This window comes from Trachemys scripta, chromosome 5, assembly GCF_013100865.1.
Source record: "Trachemys scripta elegans isolate TJP31775 chromosome 5, CAS_Tse_1.0, whole genome shotgun sequence".
In the NCBI taxonomy this organism is placed as follows: Eukaryota; Metazoa; Chordata; order Testudines; family Emydidae; genus Trachemys; species Trachemys scripta.
This window is the reverse complement of record NC_048302.1, coordinates 79,161,571-79,178,305: the sequence shown is the minus strand read 5'-3', so window position 1 is coordinate 79,178,305 and position 16,735 is coordinate 79,161,571. Positions and strand designations below refer to the sequence as shown.

General features: G+C 43.3%; 1 protein-coding gene across 4 annotated transcripts in view; it reads left to right on the top strand.

Moving 5' to 3' along the window:
* Positions 1–204: 204 nt before the first annotated feature.
* Positions 205–16,735, top strand: part of LOC117878115 (EF-hand calcium-binding domain-containing protein 6-like) — a 90,161-nt gene continuing 73,630 nt past the window's right edge. Inside the window, exons 1-7 of one of the 4 annotated variants that reach the window (XM_034772071.1) lie at positions 205–808; positions 8,153–8,262; positions 9,186–9,286; positions 9,529–9,606; positions 13,969–14,145; positions 14,703–14,840; positions 16,197–16,297. In XM_034772071.1, the coding sequence (XP_034627962.1) occupies positions 496–808; positions 8,153–8,262; positions 9,186–9,286; positions 9,529–9,606; positions 13,969–14,145; positions 14,703–14,840; positions 16,197–16,297 (1,018 nt within the window). In that variant the 5' untranslated portion in view covers positions 205–495. The remainder of the gene's footprint in view (positions 809–8,152; positions 8,263–9,185; positions 9,287–9,528; positions 9,607–13,968; positions 14,146–14,702; positions 14,841–16,196; positions 16,298–16,735) is intronic. The other 3 variants (XM_034772070.1, XM_034772069.1, XM_034772072.1) reach the window with 3 other exon arrangements.

The following is a 16,735-nucleotide window of genomic DNA, read 5'->3' as shown; positions in this document are numbered from 1 at the left end:
GCGGGGGGAGAGGGGGGTTCCCTTCCTCCCATGGCTTCTGTCGCGTGGCTGGGAATGCAGCCGGACCTCCCAGTGGTGCGTCTGGCTCTCTCTGGCAGAAATGTTGTTGAAAAGGGATTCAGGCGTTTTCTGTTGCCTGTAGCAACCTCCCCTTGTTCCAGAAGAGAAACACCACCAGCTCCAAACAGTCTGGGGCTGCTGGGGGAAAGGCCAGGGCGATCACGGGGCACTACCAGGGCTTCTTTGGCTCAGCAGCACCCCGGGCTCTCAGCACAGGGCAGAGGAATTTACTGACCCAGATACGGGAGGCTGGAAACTTTCTCCAAGCGCAGCCTTTTAAACGAGGGGGAGGGGAGGGCACGTTGGGCTCCCCTCCCCGCACCCAGCGAGGTACAGCCCTCTGGTGGTTTGTGTTGGGGCTTTAATCCCTGGCGCCGGGGAGGTGGCGGGTGAGCAGCCCGACACGGATCGGTTTCTTGTCTCCTTTCGGCCAGGATGGCTGCCCGCGGCGAGGTGCCCTCCAGCCGCCCGCAGGCTCCCAGCACCGCTTCGCCCCGGCTGCCGCCTGTGATCCAGCACCCGCTCTCCCGGCTCGGCGACCCCGAGCGCCTGGCTCTGCGCGGGTACGCGCCTTGCGGACAGCAGCCTGCAGGGGGCAGCGGCGGCACCCGGGCCCCGCCGCAGCAGCCCCCTGAGCCGGAGCTGCTGCTGCCCCCCTTCCGCGGTGCGCGCTCCCTCCTGTCCCCACGGCAGCCGCAGGAGAACTCCGCCCGCGCGGACCCGAGCAAGCCCAAGCTCCCGCTATTCGGTAAGTGCTGGCAGAGAGGGGCCCGTCCCATGGGAGTTGGGGGGGAGCCGCCGGGGTTGGCAGTGCTGCCGCGTGAGGAGAACACACCTAACATGCATCTCTGCTGTCAGAAGATGCCACATGCCTGGGGGGTGTGGGGATGGGGCATAAGGATCAGCTGAGAGAAGCACCAGGTGTTGGGGATGATGTAACGTATGTGATGGATACGGGGATTCGCTAAGAAAATAAGAAAGGCCATACTGGGTCAGACAGACCAAAGGTCCATCTTGCCTAGTATCTTCCAACAGTGGCCAATGCCAGCTGCCCTGGAGGGAATGAACAGAACAGGTAATCATCAAGTGATCCATCCTCTGTTGCTCATTCCCAGCTTCTGGCAAACAGAGACTAGGGACACCATCCATCCCTGCTCATCCTGGCTAATAGCCCATTGATGGACCTATCCTCTTATCTAGTTCTTTTTTGCAATACGCACAGCAGCTATAAGGGAAGATATAATTGAGGAAGTGTGTGTGTGTGAGAGATTAACTTGCCCGCTCAGTGGTTTGAGCATTGGCCTGCTAAACCCAGAGTTGTGAGTTCAATCCTTGCTGGGGCCACTTAGGGATCTGGGGCAAAATTAGTACTTGGTCCTGCTAGTGAAGGCAGCGGGCTGGACTCGATGACCTTTCAGGGTCCCTTCCAGTTCTAGGAGATAGGATCTCTCTCTCTCTCTCATATAGAGAGAGAGAGAATGTCGGAGGGATAGTTCCCGTTTGTAAGAAAAACATTTACCAGCTCGCTGTTTGTTCCCCTCTTTATGTATCAGAAGTCCCCAGCTGAGTTTGTTTGAATTTGAATGGAAATGTTTTTAATTACAATTTAAGTGCATTTTAATTGCATTTTTATTTCCAAATAGTGTTCTGGTTAGGTCTTTGTTAGGAAAGTTGTTGTATATTGGACTAGAGGATTTTTTTTTTTGAGTGCAGCAATAATATTTCTATAGCATTGAGTATTTATGTCCTCAACTATCCAAATTTTTAGCTTTCAGATGCTAGTATGTACACCATACCCAGACCCGGATTAACTCTCCTGTGGGCCTGGGGCTATTAGATTTTGTGGGGCCCCTGTATACAACTCTTTTTCCTGGGAGGAAGTTTGGTGCAGGGGATTAGGGTGCAGGAGGGGGTGTATGATTTGGGTGCAGGATGGGGATTCTGATCTGGGGCAGGAGGTTGGGGTGGAGGAGGAGGTGCAAGGTGTAGGCTCTGGCCAGGAGACGCTTACCACAGGCAGCTCCTGGCTGGCGGCACAGCAGGGCTCAGGTGGGCTGCCTGCATGCTGTGGCCCCACGCTGCTCCTGGAAGCAGCTTGCTGCTAGCATGTCTCTGCGGCCCCTGCGGGGAGGGGGACAGCATGTCTCCATGCGCTGCCTGCGCCTGCAAGCGCCACTCCTGTAGCTCCCATTGGCCAGTTCCTGGCCAATGGGTGCTGGGGGCAGGCCAAGTGTACGGAGCTGCCTCCCTCACCCCACTAGGGGCCGCAGAAACGTGCTAGCAGCCAGCCGCTTCCGGGAGCGGTGTGGAGTCATGGCATGCAGGCAGCCTGCCTGAGCGCCCCGCTGTGCCGTGTGACTTTTAGTGGCTCCCCAGAGTTGGAGATCGCTGCCTGTGATTTATTTTTGCGGGACCCGCCTTGAGCCGGGGCTCTTGGCTGCAGCCCCTAAAGCCCCTGCCTTAATCTGGCCCTGGTCATACCACACCAGGGTTTGCTTTTAGGTGAAAACTTGTTCTATGAAATGGTGAATTTTCTTAAACAGTCACAGATTTAAGGTCTGATTCAGGTTACAGTGGTGTAAATCCAGATAACTCTGTTGATCTACTGGAGTTACATTGGCAGTGTAATTAAGAGCAGAACTTGGCCCATGATATGCATCTGTGGTATGCAGCAAGTGTAAACTTAGTATTTATTTTTGGTTTAAAGTGTTTAAGGTTTATGATGTACCCAAGACATCATTTGTTTTGACTATCCTTTCCTTACATCGGGGTGGGCAAACTTTTTGGCCCCAGGGCCACATTTGAGTGGTGAAATTACATTCATGGCCCTGCATGCAGGGCTGGGGCAGGAGGTTGGGTTGTGGGAGGGAGTGCGGGGTGCAGGAAGGAGCTCAGGGAGAGGGGTTGGGGCGGAGGAGGAGTGCGGGGTGTACGAGGGGGCTCAAAACGGGGTTGGGATGCAGATGGGGCGCAGGGTGCGGCGGGGGCTCAGGGCAGGGGGCTGGGGTGCAGGGTGTGGCAGGGGGCTCAGGGCAGTAGGTTGGGGTACAGCAGGGGGTCAGGGAAGGTGGTTGGGGTGTAGGAGGGGTGCGGAGTGTGGAAGGGAGCTCAGGGCAGGGGGTTGGGGTGCAGGGTGTGGCAGGGGGCTCAGGGCAGGGAGTTGGGGTGCAGGAGGGATTGTGGAGTGCAGGAGGGGGCTCAGAGCAGGGGTGGTGAGCGGGGTGCAGAGTATGGGAAGGGGCTCAGAGCAGGGGTTGGGTGCTGGAGGGGTGCAGGGTGTGGCAGGGGGCTCAGGGCAGGGGGTTGGAGCCTCTTACCTGGAGCGGCTCTGGGGTGGCAGTGCTGCGCAGCGGGGCTAAGACAGGCTCCCTGCCTGCCCTGGCCCCCCGTCGCTCCCGGAAGCGGCTGGCACCACATCCCTACGGTCCCTGGTGGTGGGGAGGGCAGATTTAGGTTGGTTTGGCATGATTTGTTCTTGACAAAGCCATGTTGGTTATTATTTATCAACCTGTTAGCCTCTACATGTTTACAAATTGATTGTTTGATAATTTGTTCCAGTACCTTTCCAAATATCTAAGTTAGGCTGACATATCTATAATTCCCTGGGTCTTCCATTCCCCTTTTTAAAGATAGGTACTATGTTTACCCATTGCTAATCCTTTGAGTCCTCACCCATCCTCCATGAGTATTCAGAGATAATTGCAAACAGTTACAGAATGAGCTGAAGGAATCTTGGAAGTACTCTAGGATGAATTTCATCAGGTTCTGCAAATTTGAATACATCTAACATATCCAAATATTTTTAACACATTCTTTCCCCTGTTCTGGCTTGTGATTCTTCCCCCTTGTTAATATTCAACATTAACTTTTTTAGTGAAGGAGACTAAAGTAAAATAGACTTCAAACACCTTGGTGTCATCCATTATTAGCTTCCTTCATCTTTCTCTTTCTCCTAAAACATTTAAAGAACCTTTTCCTATTGCCTTTTATGCTACTTGCTAGGTGTAACTCATTTTGTGTCTTAGCTTTTCTGATTTTTTTCCATACAAGCTTGTTATATACTTTCTTTCTTGTTATTAGCAATTTGTCTGTTTCCACTTTTTGTAGGATTCCTTTTTGATTTTCAAGTCATTAAAGAGCTCCTGATGGAGTCATATTTAGCCAGCTCTCCTGAACTCCTTTTTCCCTCAGATTTTTCTTCCCATGGGACCTCACCTAACAGAGTCAGAGAATTTGTAAAGTCTGCTTTTTTTGAAGTCCATTGTCCTTATTCTGCTGGTTTCACTCCTTTCTTTCCTTAGCATCATGAAATCTATCATTTCATGATCACTTTCACTCAAGTTGCCTTCAGCCTTTATATTTGCAAACAATTTCTCACGGTTAGTCATAATCAAGTCCCAAATGGCTGACCCCTGCTTACTTCCTCCATCTTCTGAAACAAGAAGTTGTTCCCAACACATTCCAAGAACCAACTGGAGATTTTTTTGTTTTACCATATTACTTTTCCAGCAGATGTCTGGGTAGCTACTAAAATTCCCTATTACTTTCTGGTTTTGGATTTTTCTGTTATTTGTTCTAGAAATACCTCCTCCACCTCCCTCTTGGATTTGGTGATCTGTCGCAGAAACACCATGATGTCACCCCTGTTTTTTCCCTCCTTTTATCTTCACCAGAGACTTTCATCTGGTCTGCCACTCATCTCCTTCTCACAGATTCATAGACTTTACGGTCAGAAGGGACTATCATGATCATCTAGTCTGACCTCCTGCATATCCTTCTGGACCACAGAACAAGTGAATACATTTTTCATGTACAATGCTGCTTGTATCCATATATAATGACTTCTACTGATGTGCTTATAACCATCTATAACACTTAGTACTCATGTCTATAATGTGCTTATAATAGCCATTATTTATGAATCCATTATAAACTATAATAATACCAAAAGGTGACCACATAGGGATTCTTCCCCTCCTTTATAAGGGTCTATGGATTAAAAGTTCTATATCTGAACACTTTTTGTGATTTTATTATTAACACCTACATGTTATAAAATGTTTTACTGTACATTATACTTGGGGACAAGAATAACCTAAAAATAAAGACTATTCATGCTAATCTAATTCTTCAAATAGCCGATGCAGAAGAAATCAATGACTAGCAGTTTCTATAGTTAGTTTTTCCACCAAAATACGAACCACATTTGAGATGTCACAAAAGAATAGAAACAGGGAAGTGAAACTTTGAAAAATGTATGAAAAAAACCTGAAGATGTGGAACGAACTATTGTGATGCCACAGTCCTCAAATGCTGCACATAGGCTTCAGGGGACATTATTCACAACACAGGAGTATTCCTGATGGGATGGCAAAGAAGCAGCAGTGGAGCACTAGTGCTCTTTTCAGGTCAATTCTCTTCAGGTTCTTATATCATGTTCCTTATTCTTTTCTTGCTCTCTCCTCCCCTGTCTCATGTAGCTCAGCCACAACTGAAGTACTGAAAAAAATAAACCATTTTATTAGCCTAGATTCAGTTGCTTTGGTGAGGTAATCCTTAAAAACAACAGGACATGTTCAGTCAAGCCATTTGCTTATATTACTGGTTCAGCCAAAAGGGAATGTCAAAAGAATGATGTGTATAACCAACAACAAAACGACACAAATGTACAGAACTGTGCAAGACAATACTAAGATATTTGGAAACGGGCCTTTCCCATGCTTTTAGATTCTTACTTTATGCTAAACCTGTTAAGATTTGGTCACTTTGGGGGTCATACTTGACACAACACATTGGTCAATATGCTGCATTTAGAACATTGAAATGTCAAAGGCACAGTTTTGCAAATGTATACCCTGATTTGCATGCACTCAGAGTATGACTTCACTTATGTGCTATTACAGGCTGATTGAACCAAATTTTACCCTCCCTTGCAGCCTATGCCACCCACTGAAGTCAATGGGAGGCCAGAATTTGGACTGTAGAGATTAGAAAAGCCCAACACATATTTATTATGTCATCTTTTAGCTTTCTCTTGCCTTTGCAAGATTGTGCCGTGTGTGTGTGTGTATTCGCATGTGTTTTTAGGTAAAACTGTAAATTAGTCAAAAAGGGAGGTATGTAGATACAGTAAGAAATATGAAAAATCTTCAGATATAAACTTTAAATATTTCTAAATCAATATCTTATTACTTGGGGCTCAAATTCAAGAACACACGGACATATCCCCTGTTCTTTGCTGTGAAAGGCCACACTGGCATTTCTTTGACCATCTGAAGTCATCTTTTCCCCTCCTCTCCAATCAAATTGAAATCAATCACAAATTATTCTCGATATTTGTAAGTAAGTTACACACCTGCACATTTTTTTAAGGCACCAGATGGGACCATATACAGCCACAGACAATCGGCAAGATTTTTCAAATGGGTGCCTAAAGAACAAATCATGCCAAAGCAACCTAATTTTCATTTTTGCTGGGATTACTGACCTAGTGGATGGGGGGAAAACCAATAAACATGATATAACTTGATTTTAGTAAGGCTTTTGGCATAGTCCCACATGACATTCTCATAAGCAAACTAGGGAAATGTGGCCTAGATGCAATTACTATTAAGTGGATGCACAACTGTTTGAAAAACCATACTCCAAGCATAGTTATCAATGATTAGCTGTCAAACTGGGAAGATGTATTTAGTGGGGTCCTGGAGGGATCTGTCCTCAGCATGGGGAGATAGACTAGATAACCTTTTAAGGTCCTTTCGAGCCCTCCATTTTTATCTACGATTCTATTTATTAACATACCTATAATACAAAGTGCAACACATTATCTGTAGAATATGCTTAGGGAATATAAGACCAAGAGAATAAGTGACTTGCCCCAGGCCACATGGCAAACCAGTAGCAGAGGTGGGACTAGAACCGAGGTCTGCTGATTGCCCTTTCCAGTAGAGATGGAGAAGCATTAATGCTATTGTAAGACCTCGTCTGGAATACTGCCTACTGTTATGGTTACCCTGTTCAAGAAAGATGAATTTAAACTGGAGCAGGTGTACAGAACAGCTACAAGGATGATCAGAAGAATGGAAGGCCTATCTTATGACAGGAGACTGGAAGAGCTTGGCTTGATTAGTGTGGCAAAAAGAAGGCGAAGATGGGATACAATTGCTCTCTATAAATACATTAGGGGGATAAATACTAGGGAGGATGAAAAGCTATTTAAGCTAAAGGACAGTGTTGGCACAAGAACAAATAGGTATAAACTGGCCATGAACAAATTCAGGCTGGAAACTAGAAGACTGTTCTAACCAGCAGAAGGGTGAGGTTCTGAGCCTCCCAATAGGAGTTGTGGGGGCACACAAGTTAATTAGTTTTTATGAGAGAGTTGAACAAATTTATGAATGCAGTTGTCTGTCAGCATTGCTTGTGATGGTAGGGGTCAAGGCTCAACAGCCCTGGGACTCGCTTCCAGTTTGTATCTTATGTTCCTAAAGCTCATGCTTCAGGGGCTGAGGAGGTATTCCTCCTCCTGCTCCAATGTATTATTTCCTTCCTGTGAAGCATTGGAGATGGCCACAGCTGGAGAACTGACATTGGACATGGAGGACCAGGGCTCTGAGGTGGCACTGAGCATTCTCTCTCTCAGATGCTTGGCTGGATGGTTCTTGATCACATGCTTAGGGTCTAATTGATTGCAATATATGGGGTCAGGAAAGAATTTTCGCTAGACGCGTTTGCACCTTCCTCTGCAGCGTGTGGGTGCGGATCCCTTGCCAGGATTATCTGGGCATATCTCACTTAATCATTTCCCTGCCATTGCAGGGACCTTGGGCACTGGTGCACTTCGGTCCCTCCTGTTCTCTCCCTGTGGCAAATGATGTCTCCTTTGGGCTGTAATATTTTGGTGTAATTTCAGTTGTTGGGTTAAGTGTGCAGGTGCTGGGTGCTATTGGTGGCTTGTGATATACAGGAGGTCCAACTAGATGATCTGGTGGTCCCTCTGTGACTGAATTCTGTGCCCTATCTACTAGCTCTCTTTACCTGTATACATTGTTCATAGTTTCTGAAACTTGATTAGTTTTTTTTAATGACTCAGGCCAACGAGCCGACACTGGAAACCCAGCAGTAAGCAGAGCAAGTTTTGCTAGCAGCAGGACCAGTTTACTGTCTCAGCCTGGGACACAGCTCAGGATTGAAGCTGATGAGGTATGACTTTAATCAAATACAGTCCATATAAATAAATGTGTAGAATAAAATTTGACTCATAGGCTATATCGGTACCAAGAAAGGTTTCAGTCAGCAATCCCTGTGAACTGGCATGAAGGAAGTACACATACATTTCCTCCTTTTGCCCTGAAAGCCAAGCACAGTGATAGGTTATAACTACATATCCTAACTTAACTTATACTACAGTGTTCAATTTTAATATTATCCACAGGAAATTCTAGCTCCAGTCCTTTAAAAATATATGATTTTTAGAAGGTCTCTGTCAAACAGAAAAGAACAGTCAGCATAAGTCTGTATAATTCAGTTACCTAGTAACATCCTCTATAAGTATTAATTAAACTCTGAAACATTGTACACACTCCTTCACAATTATTCCAGATTGAATTTACCTATGTTGAATGGCATCCTCATGACAATGTCATTCGTGGGGAAAACTCCCATTGAAGACAATGGAAACTTTTTCTGAATACAGGCTGAGTAAAGGTTTCAGGATTTGGCTTGTATTTTTTTCAAAATGTAACTTGGCAACACATGGTTTAATGATAACACAGAAAGCAAAGATCATATTTATCTTGGCAATGCCAATAAGGTTCACTCAATTCAGTCGCGCAACAGTACTTGAAAGCCTATATTATAGCTGAGCAGAAAAAAAAATTACATTTTTCTTTTCCTGCTCAAGACTCTACAGAAAGTACCGCCCCCCCTCTCTGGGTGGTTATTAAAGATACATCATTTTATTGTGGAACATGTATTCCTTTTTGATTTCTTATCATCTTGTCAGTGACAGTTGACATCCTCTTCTTGTACTTTAAGGAAAAAAATGAGTTAAAAGTACATGTTAGAGGTGTCTGTTATTTGTATATTTGCTATTAAATGTGTATCAATTTTATTTTTTTTTTAAGTTGGAGCACATTTTGCGTGAAAAAATGAGATCTGGAGGCTATTTTACTATGAGACAACTGTTCAAAAACAATGACCCTGAGGGCAAGGGGCAGGTCAATAGGTATGTGTCTCACACAGCAGTTTGCATTGTCTGGGACCTCTTACTTAACTTTGACACATGCATGTGTATCACTAAAGGTCTGAAACAAAGCCAGTGGTCTTTTCCCATATATTTAGTACCATGAAATACTTTATATTTACTCCCAATTCCCTCTCCCCCCCCACTTTTGTCTCTTATCAATGTATGGAGGTGGACTGGATCAAATCACACTATAGATATTTCTTACTTTTATTCATTCATAGAGATGTGCTACTAATGATGCTGACCAAATTTCTGGGAAGGTATATCAGCTTCAAGCAGTATCAGCAACTTCTTCTAAGGTATGTGATCAGATAAAAGCTAAAGAAGGTAGCAAAAGATTTCCACTATTCATAACCTATAATATAAATATGAGCAAATTTTCCATTTTGACTATGGCAGACCTGGTTTACTACAATAGCCCCCTCTCCCAATTTTGTTCCCTACTCAAGAAATTCATCCTTCACTTGCCAGCATAGTACAGTATTTTCAAACTGGAAACAATACGATGATGTATGTGATATAAAGCACAGATGCATCTTTCTAAATCACATGGTCTGGAAAATATTGTACTATAAGAGGGAGAGCGCAGTTTTATATTTAAAAAGCAAATTTATTAAAAGTAGATTTCCTGATGCCAATCCTGCAACTCATTCTTCTTCAGACAGTCCTTTGGGTTGAAAAGAACCTCTAGTTGGTCATCTGTCTGTCTCCCTGAAAGTTGGATTTTATTATTCCTACACTAGCTGTGATGGATGGGTGTCAAGTTGAGCTTTCAATACCTCCAGTGATAGTGATTCTATAAGCAACTTTGGCATCTTGTTCAATTGCCTAACTGTTCTAAGAGTTCTGGCAGCTAAAATACCCCAGGGTGTGAGAAAACTGAGTTGGATTTTTCCGTAAGTTTTCTTAATATTTTCTCCTGGATCTTATTTTCTAAACATCTTCTTTACTCTTCTCAATTGATTTTTCTTTACAAAAAATGATATGCCAGACTGAGAGCAGTAATTCAACTGGAAACCTAACAAGCATGAAGTAAAGTGGAATAATTTCCTCAATAATTTGCTTGAATTATTCCTGCTATTGTACTGTTGCTGTTTCCTTTTTAATGACTTCATCACACTTTTGGCTCCTCTTCAATGTATTACACACCATAACCTTCACAGCCTTCTCTATATTTTTACTGCCTGGTCCATAATTCCCCTGCCTATGATTTTTGCTTCACATTATTCCTCGCTATGTGAGCTTCGTCACAGTTATCTTTTCAAATCTCATTTTATTCTTTTGTTTTGCACCATTCGTAAATTGGTTAAGGACCCTGAAGTGATTTATGACAGTGATATAATCCCTTCACTGAGTCATAGCTTTGTACTCAGGCAAATAACCTGCATTACATTAGTGAAATAAGTTCATAGTTACTGAGAAATAATTTTGTGTATTATATTAACGACTGCAGGCACTGTGTGTGAATTTTATTGTCTTACATCCATTCACAGCTGTGCATACCCCATAGCACTGTGGATGTAATTTCAGGCTTACTTGCAATTAGAACTGAGCAAATAATAGGGTTAATGGTTGATTAATAATTCCCTCCACCCCTGCTATCAACCAGTGTATAAATGAGTCACAAATACATTTTTATTATTTGAGTAGCTCCATTTTAAAATATTTTTGGAACAAATTGATAAACTAAACAGTAATAAGTCTCCAGGACCTGATGGTATTCACCCAAGAGTTCTGAAGGAACTCAAATGTGAAATTGCAGGACTACTAACTGTCATCTGTAACCTATCATTTAAATTAGGTTCTGTACCAAATGACTGGAGGATAGCTAATGTGACGCCATTTTTTTTAAAAGGGCTCCAGAGGTGACCCTGGCAATTACAGGCCAGTAAGCCTCACTTCAGTACCGAGCAAATTGGTTGAAACTATCATAAAGAACAAAATTGTCAGACGTATAGATGAACATAATTTGTTGGGAAATAGTCAATATGGTTTTTGTAAAGGGAAATCATGCCTCACCAATCTACTAGAATTCTTTGAGGGGGTCAACAAGTATGTGAACAAAGGAGATTCAGTGGATATAGTGTATGTAGATATTCAGAAAGCCTTTGACAAGGTTGCTCATCAAAGGCTGTTAAGCAAAATAAGCAGTCATGGGATAAGAGGGAAGGTTCTCTCATGTATTGGTGACTGGTTAAAAGATAGGAAACAAAGGGTAGGAATAAATGGTCAGTTTTCAGAATGAAGAGAGGTAAATAGTGGTGTCCCCCAGGGATCTGTACTGGGCCCAGTCCTATTTAACATATTAATAAACGATCTGGAAAAAGGGGTAAATAGTGAGGTGTCAAAATTTGCAGATGAGACAAAACTATCTTAATGTTGATAAATGCAAAGTAATGCACATTGGAAAACATAATCCTAATAATACATATAAAATGATGGGGTCTAAATTAGCTGTTACCACTCAAGAAAGAGATCTTGGAGTCATTGTGGATAGTTCTCTGAAATCATCCCCTCGATGTGCAGTGGCATTCAAAAAAGTGAACAGAATGTTGGGAATCCTCAAGAAAGGGATAGATAATAAGACAGGAAAATATCATATTGCCTCTATATAAATCCATGGTACGCCCACACCTTAAATACTGTGTGCAGATGTGGTCGCCCCAGCTCAAAAAAGATATATTGGAATTGGAAAAGGTTCAAAAAAGGGCAACAAAAATGATTAGGGGTATAGAATGGCTTCCATATGAGGAGAGATTATTAAGACTGGGACTTTTCAGCTTGGAAAAGAGGTGACTAAGGGGGGATATGATAGAGGTCTATAAAATCATGAGTGGTATAGAGAAAGTAAATAAGGAAGTGTTATTTACTTCTTCTCATAATACAAGAACAAGGGGCCATCAAATGAAATTAATAGGTAGCAGGTTTAAAACAAACACAAGAACTCCTTGCCAGAGGGTGTTGGGAAGGCCAGTACTAAAACGGGTTCAAAAGGGAGCTAGATAGATTCATGGAGGACAGGTCCATCAATGGCTATTAGCCAGGATAAGCAGGAATGGTGTCCCTAGCCTCTGTTTGCCAGAAGCTGGGATTGGGTGACAGGGCATGGATCACTTGTTGATAACCTGTCTGTTCATTCCCTTTGGGGCACCTGCCATTGGCCACTGTCAGAGGACAGGATACTGGGCTTGATGGACCTTTGGTCTGACCCAGTATGGCCGTTCTTATGTTCTTATTTAAATTTGCATTATTTAAGCACAGTATAATGCAATATGACTTGTCTGTATTTTGCAGGGAAAAGGCAAATTAAGACATGCCCGATCAAATTAGACAACTTATTTTTGTTTAACTGATCAAAAATCCATATTAAAAGTGTACAGTGGCAAACTGGATTGAAAGGGCGTCTTACAAGAGTTTAATTGAATATTGTAAATAGGGCACTGAAGAACATAGTGCTTGAGACCCCACCCACTGAAGTCAGTGTGAGTCTTTTATTGCTGTTGGATCAGACCCCTAGTCCCTAGTAAATATCTCCTTTTTAAAAGTAAGTGTAGATGCAGAAGCAACAGCAGCATTCAGAATTATTCTTGGATGAGCCATATCAACTTGAGTTTTCCTCACCCGGGTTTAAAGCCATATGGAGTTATTATTCATGAAGGATCAGATCGTGGTATTCTAACAGCATTTGTATTAAGGCTGTTCTCTTACATCTACTATAGATGACCATTCTTGTTACAAACTGTACAGAAGAAAGAGTGGGTCACGATTCTGTGCAAAGGTAGACGAGACTAGTGCAGGAGCTAGGTAGGCAGGAACAACAACCGGGGTTCAGAGTCAGTATCAGGGGCAGTAATCAGGCTGACGGGCAGAGCCAGAGACCGGTCAAGGATCAGGCCAAAGGTCAGTACCTGATATCAGGTCTGTGTGGGTGTTCTGGGGTATGAGTGGTAGTCAAGGTCCAAGTCAAAGCCAAGGTCAATACCAGGAGTTCAGGAACAGAGAATGCAGTGTGGACTTTGGAGCTAGCTAATGATCCACATTGTTGCCTGGACACTTCCTGGAATTCCTCGTGGGTTTATGTAGCACCATGAGGCTACTGTCAAACCCCTTGATGTGGAACTTCCTGTGACCTGTGCAGGGAAGGGCAAGCTGATTACAGCTGCTGGGTGGCAATTGGGATATGCTTGCTGCCTGGCAATCTGGGGATTCGCTGCAACTCGAAGACATCTGTCAAAGAATAAAATCTTACTCTGGTGGTGGTGATGCATTTAATCGTAGGGCAGTGGGAACTCCTCAGGCTAGGCTGGATAGGCTCTGCATCTGCAGTTTTGACTCATTTACAATATGATCTTTTGCCAGCCAACTTTGAGCTGTCGCCAGGCTCCACCAGCTCAGCCACAGTTAATCACTAGTTGAATGTTAATGGAGTTAATACCAACACATGTTAGTGCATTTAAGGCAAGTATTAATATATATGTCATTGCCACTTAATGGCTTTCTCCTTTGTATGTGAGCTGAGGTAGTGGAAGAAAGAAGTGTTGAAAGGGAGAGATTTGATTTGTATGGTCTGCTTCTCCATCAGTAAGTGATCTATCTTTTTTATGTCACTGAAGAGAATGCAAACACTGCAAACAAACATTCACAATCCTGCATTGTAACAGGCTTAAACTACAGGACAAAGCCATTATCAAGTTTGAAGAGTTGTATGCAGCAATTCGTGATCCTGCTACTTCTGGGGCTCCAGCCTGGCTTGATCCCATCAACCACAGACAGGGGGACAGAATCATGATGACTGCATCACAGGTGCATGCACAACTAAAAGAAAAAGCAAAACAAAGGTATAAGCACTTCTGCAGCAATCATAGATTTTATGGCTAGAAGGGACCATTGTGATCATCTAGTCTGGCCTCCTGTGTAACACTGATCCCAGAAACTTCCCCCAGTGATTAAACCCAATCATTTGTGGCTGAACTAGAGTATATCTTTTAGAAAGCCACCCGATCTTGATTTAAAGATTCCAAGTGATGGAGAATTTACCACATCCCTTGATGTGTTGCGTCTAATGTTAAATGTTCTCATTGGTAAAAGGTTCAGGATTTATCAGGCTTGACTCTGGCAGCATCCAAGTCTATAGAATGGGATCAGGAGGGAGGGGGAAGCATCCTTTTACAAAGTGGGCCATATAAAAAAAACCCAAACCAAACCTACCTTCTTGATTCTTTTCCACTGCTAAGGGATAACGCAATTGTAGAGAAACCCCCAAGTACATAGCAGGATTGATTTTTTTCTTTTAATGTAATAATTCTGTCTTTGTAAGAGAATGAGGAATTTCTGTGTAGCAGGCATAGGGTAAGTTTCATAAGGCAAGGATCATATTGACTTCTGTTGGAAATAGGTCCCTGGATATTGCTGATCTGATGCCCCAGAAGAACCCAGGTGATGACATCAGGATTCTGATGCCTGAGTTTAAGAACATACTTAACAAACTAGGTTTTCACATTGGAAATGAGGAGTTTGAAAAGCTTTGGAGAAGGTAATATCTGATTCAAGTTTTAGATAATATTCTCATTCGCATTTAAAAAAATAAAGAGCACCCCTCTGGTGTTAGTGGTAGACTTGTGAGGGTATGTGTGTGAGATGCTGGTGTGGGGCCTGATAAAGGGAGGAAAAGGTAAATGGAGAGAACCTGGATAGTGTAAGATATACAAATAGTCACTTTCATCTGTCATATTAGCCACAGGGAAGATGCTTAGACCAGGCACAGGGTAGAGGACTCCACTGACCACTCGTGGGCCCTAATCTGCAGCTGCTCTGCATACAGAACTCTAAGTGAAGCCAATGGGAGTTCCACACACAAAGTAGCTGCAGAACAGGGTCTGCTCCAATATGTGGTAACCAGTTAGTGCATCCAAAAGGCAAACACCAAAGCTTCTTAACTGGCGCAAAGCAGCGTGATGATGCTTTCCATAGAAATACTGGTCACATGAATTTTCAATAGTTCACTATAGTTATAACAGCAGGTCTGCTGCAAGGAAGGATCATTCATACTGTAATTTCCATTATAAACCTGATTTATAGAATTATCAGTGTTTGTAAAGTGCTATGAGATCCTTAGATGAAAGGGGTATGTAAGTGCAAGTATTATTATAACAGCATGCTCCCAATTATCCAAATAGCCTGGGGAACACAGATTTTGTTTGGATAATTGGGAGTTTGGATAATCGAAAGGGCAGTGCAGGGAGCCCTCTGCAGTCGTGGACCCGCTCACTCCCTCCCGTGACAGCGGGGCTGCCAAGGGCTTCCTGTGCTGCCCTCTCTGCCGAGGACTCTGCTTTGCTCTGCCAGGACTGCAGCCTTCCCTGCCCCTGGTGCCTGCCAGGATCGGGTGTCACTGGCCCTGTGACCACATTGGGGTCCCTTTGCAGCCTTGCTGTCATGGGAGTGAGTGATAATGCAGAGGTTTGGATAGGGTTTCAGATAATTGGGAGTATATGATATTAAGTCAAATCATGACTCCTGAACACGAGGTGCAGAGCCCATCTACTGCTCCTTGCTGTCAGTGGAAGCAGAGGAATGGGGGTCAGTTGAGGACTCAGGATTTGGCCCATTGATTTTATTCTTTTATATATTACAATAGAAGGCTAATGTGCTTACCACTAGGTACCATTGCCTCTATTTTATCTAATATTATGGGGACAGCTGGGAGTGTTGTCTCTCTATTGTTCAATTTTGGTTTGTTGAAAAAAAACTGGTCCATTGGGTTGACTCTGCTGACGTTTTGTCAGTGCTTGATGTTCACAGGAAGGTGACAAATGCAGAGGAAGCGTGAACTATTCTCTAAGAAAGGAAGCTAAATCTGATAATGACTTTCTCCTCTTGCTCTTTGCAGGTATGACACAGAAGGAACAGGAGTTCTGAAAGGAGATATACTACTTAAAAAACTAGGAGCTGAGCTCCAAAATGGATCTTCAAACAATGCTAAAGTTTCTGGTAAAAAATAAATAAATATTGGTTAATTGAATCCATAGCTTTCAGTAACCTTCATGGCAATCAAAAAAAAGGTCATGGAAAGTGAATCACTTGTGGGATTGGTTATGGATACACCTCTAGACAACTGGCTCAGAAGTAGTCAAGTCTTAAATAGTTACTCTCTGTCTGTTGGCTGTCTGGTAGCCTCTGTGAAATGAATTTCGTGGTTTTAGTTCAGTTATTATTGGACTAGGTACCCACATCACAAATCTTCCACCGTATTTGTTGTTTACTGATACCATTCTCCACCACTCTCTCTATCTGAGGTTTTTCTATAATACTTATCAGAATAACATCTAAGCACTGAACAAGTAATTTAGATCCTCCAAGTATTGTCTATAGAATGCTTATAGTTGATTATGCTGGTTGCCTTTCCTAGGTTCTGGGAGTTTTTCTTCT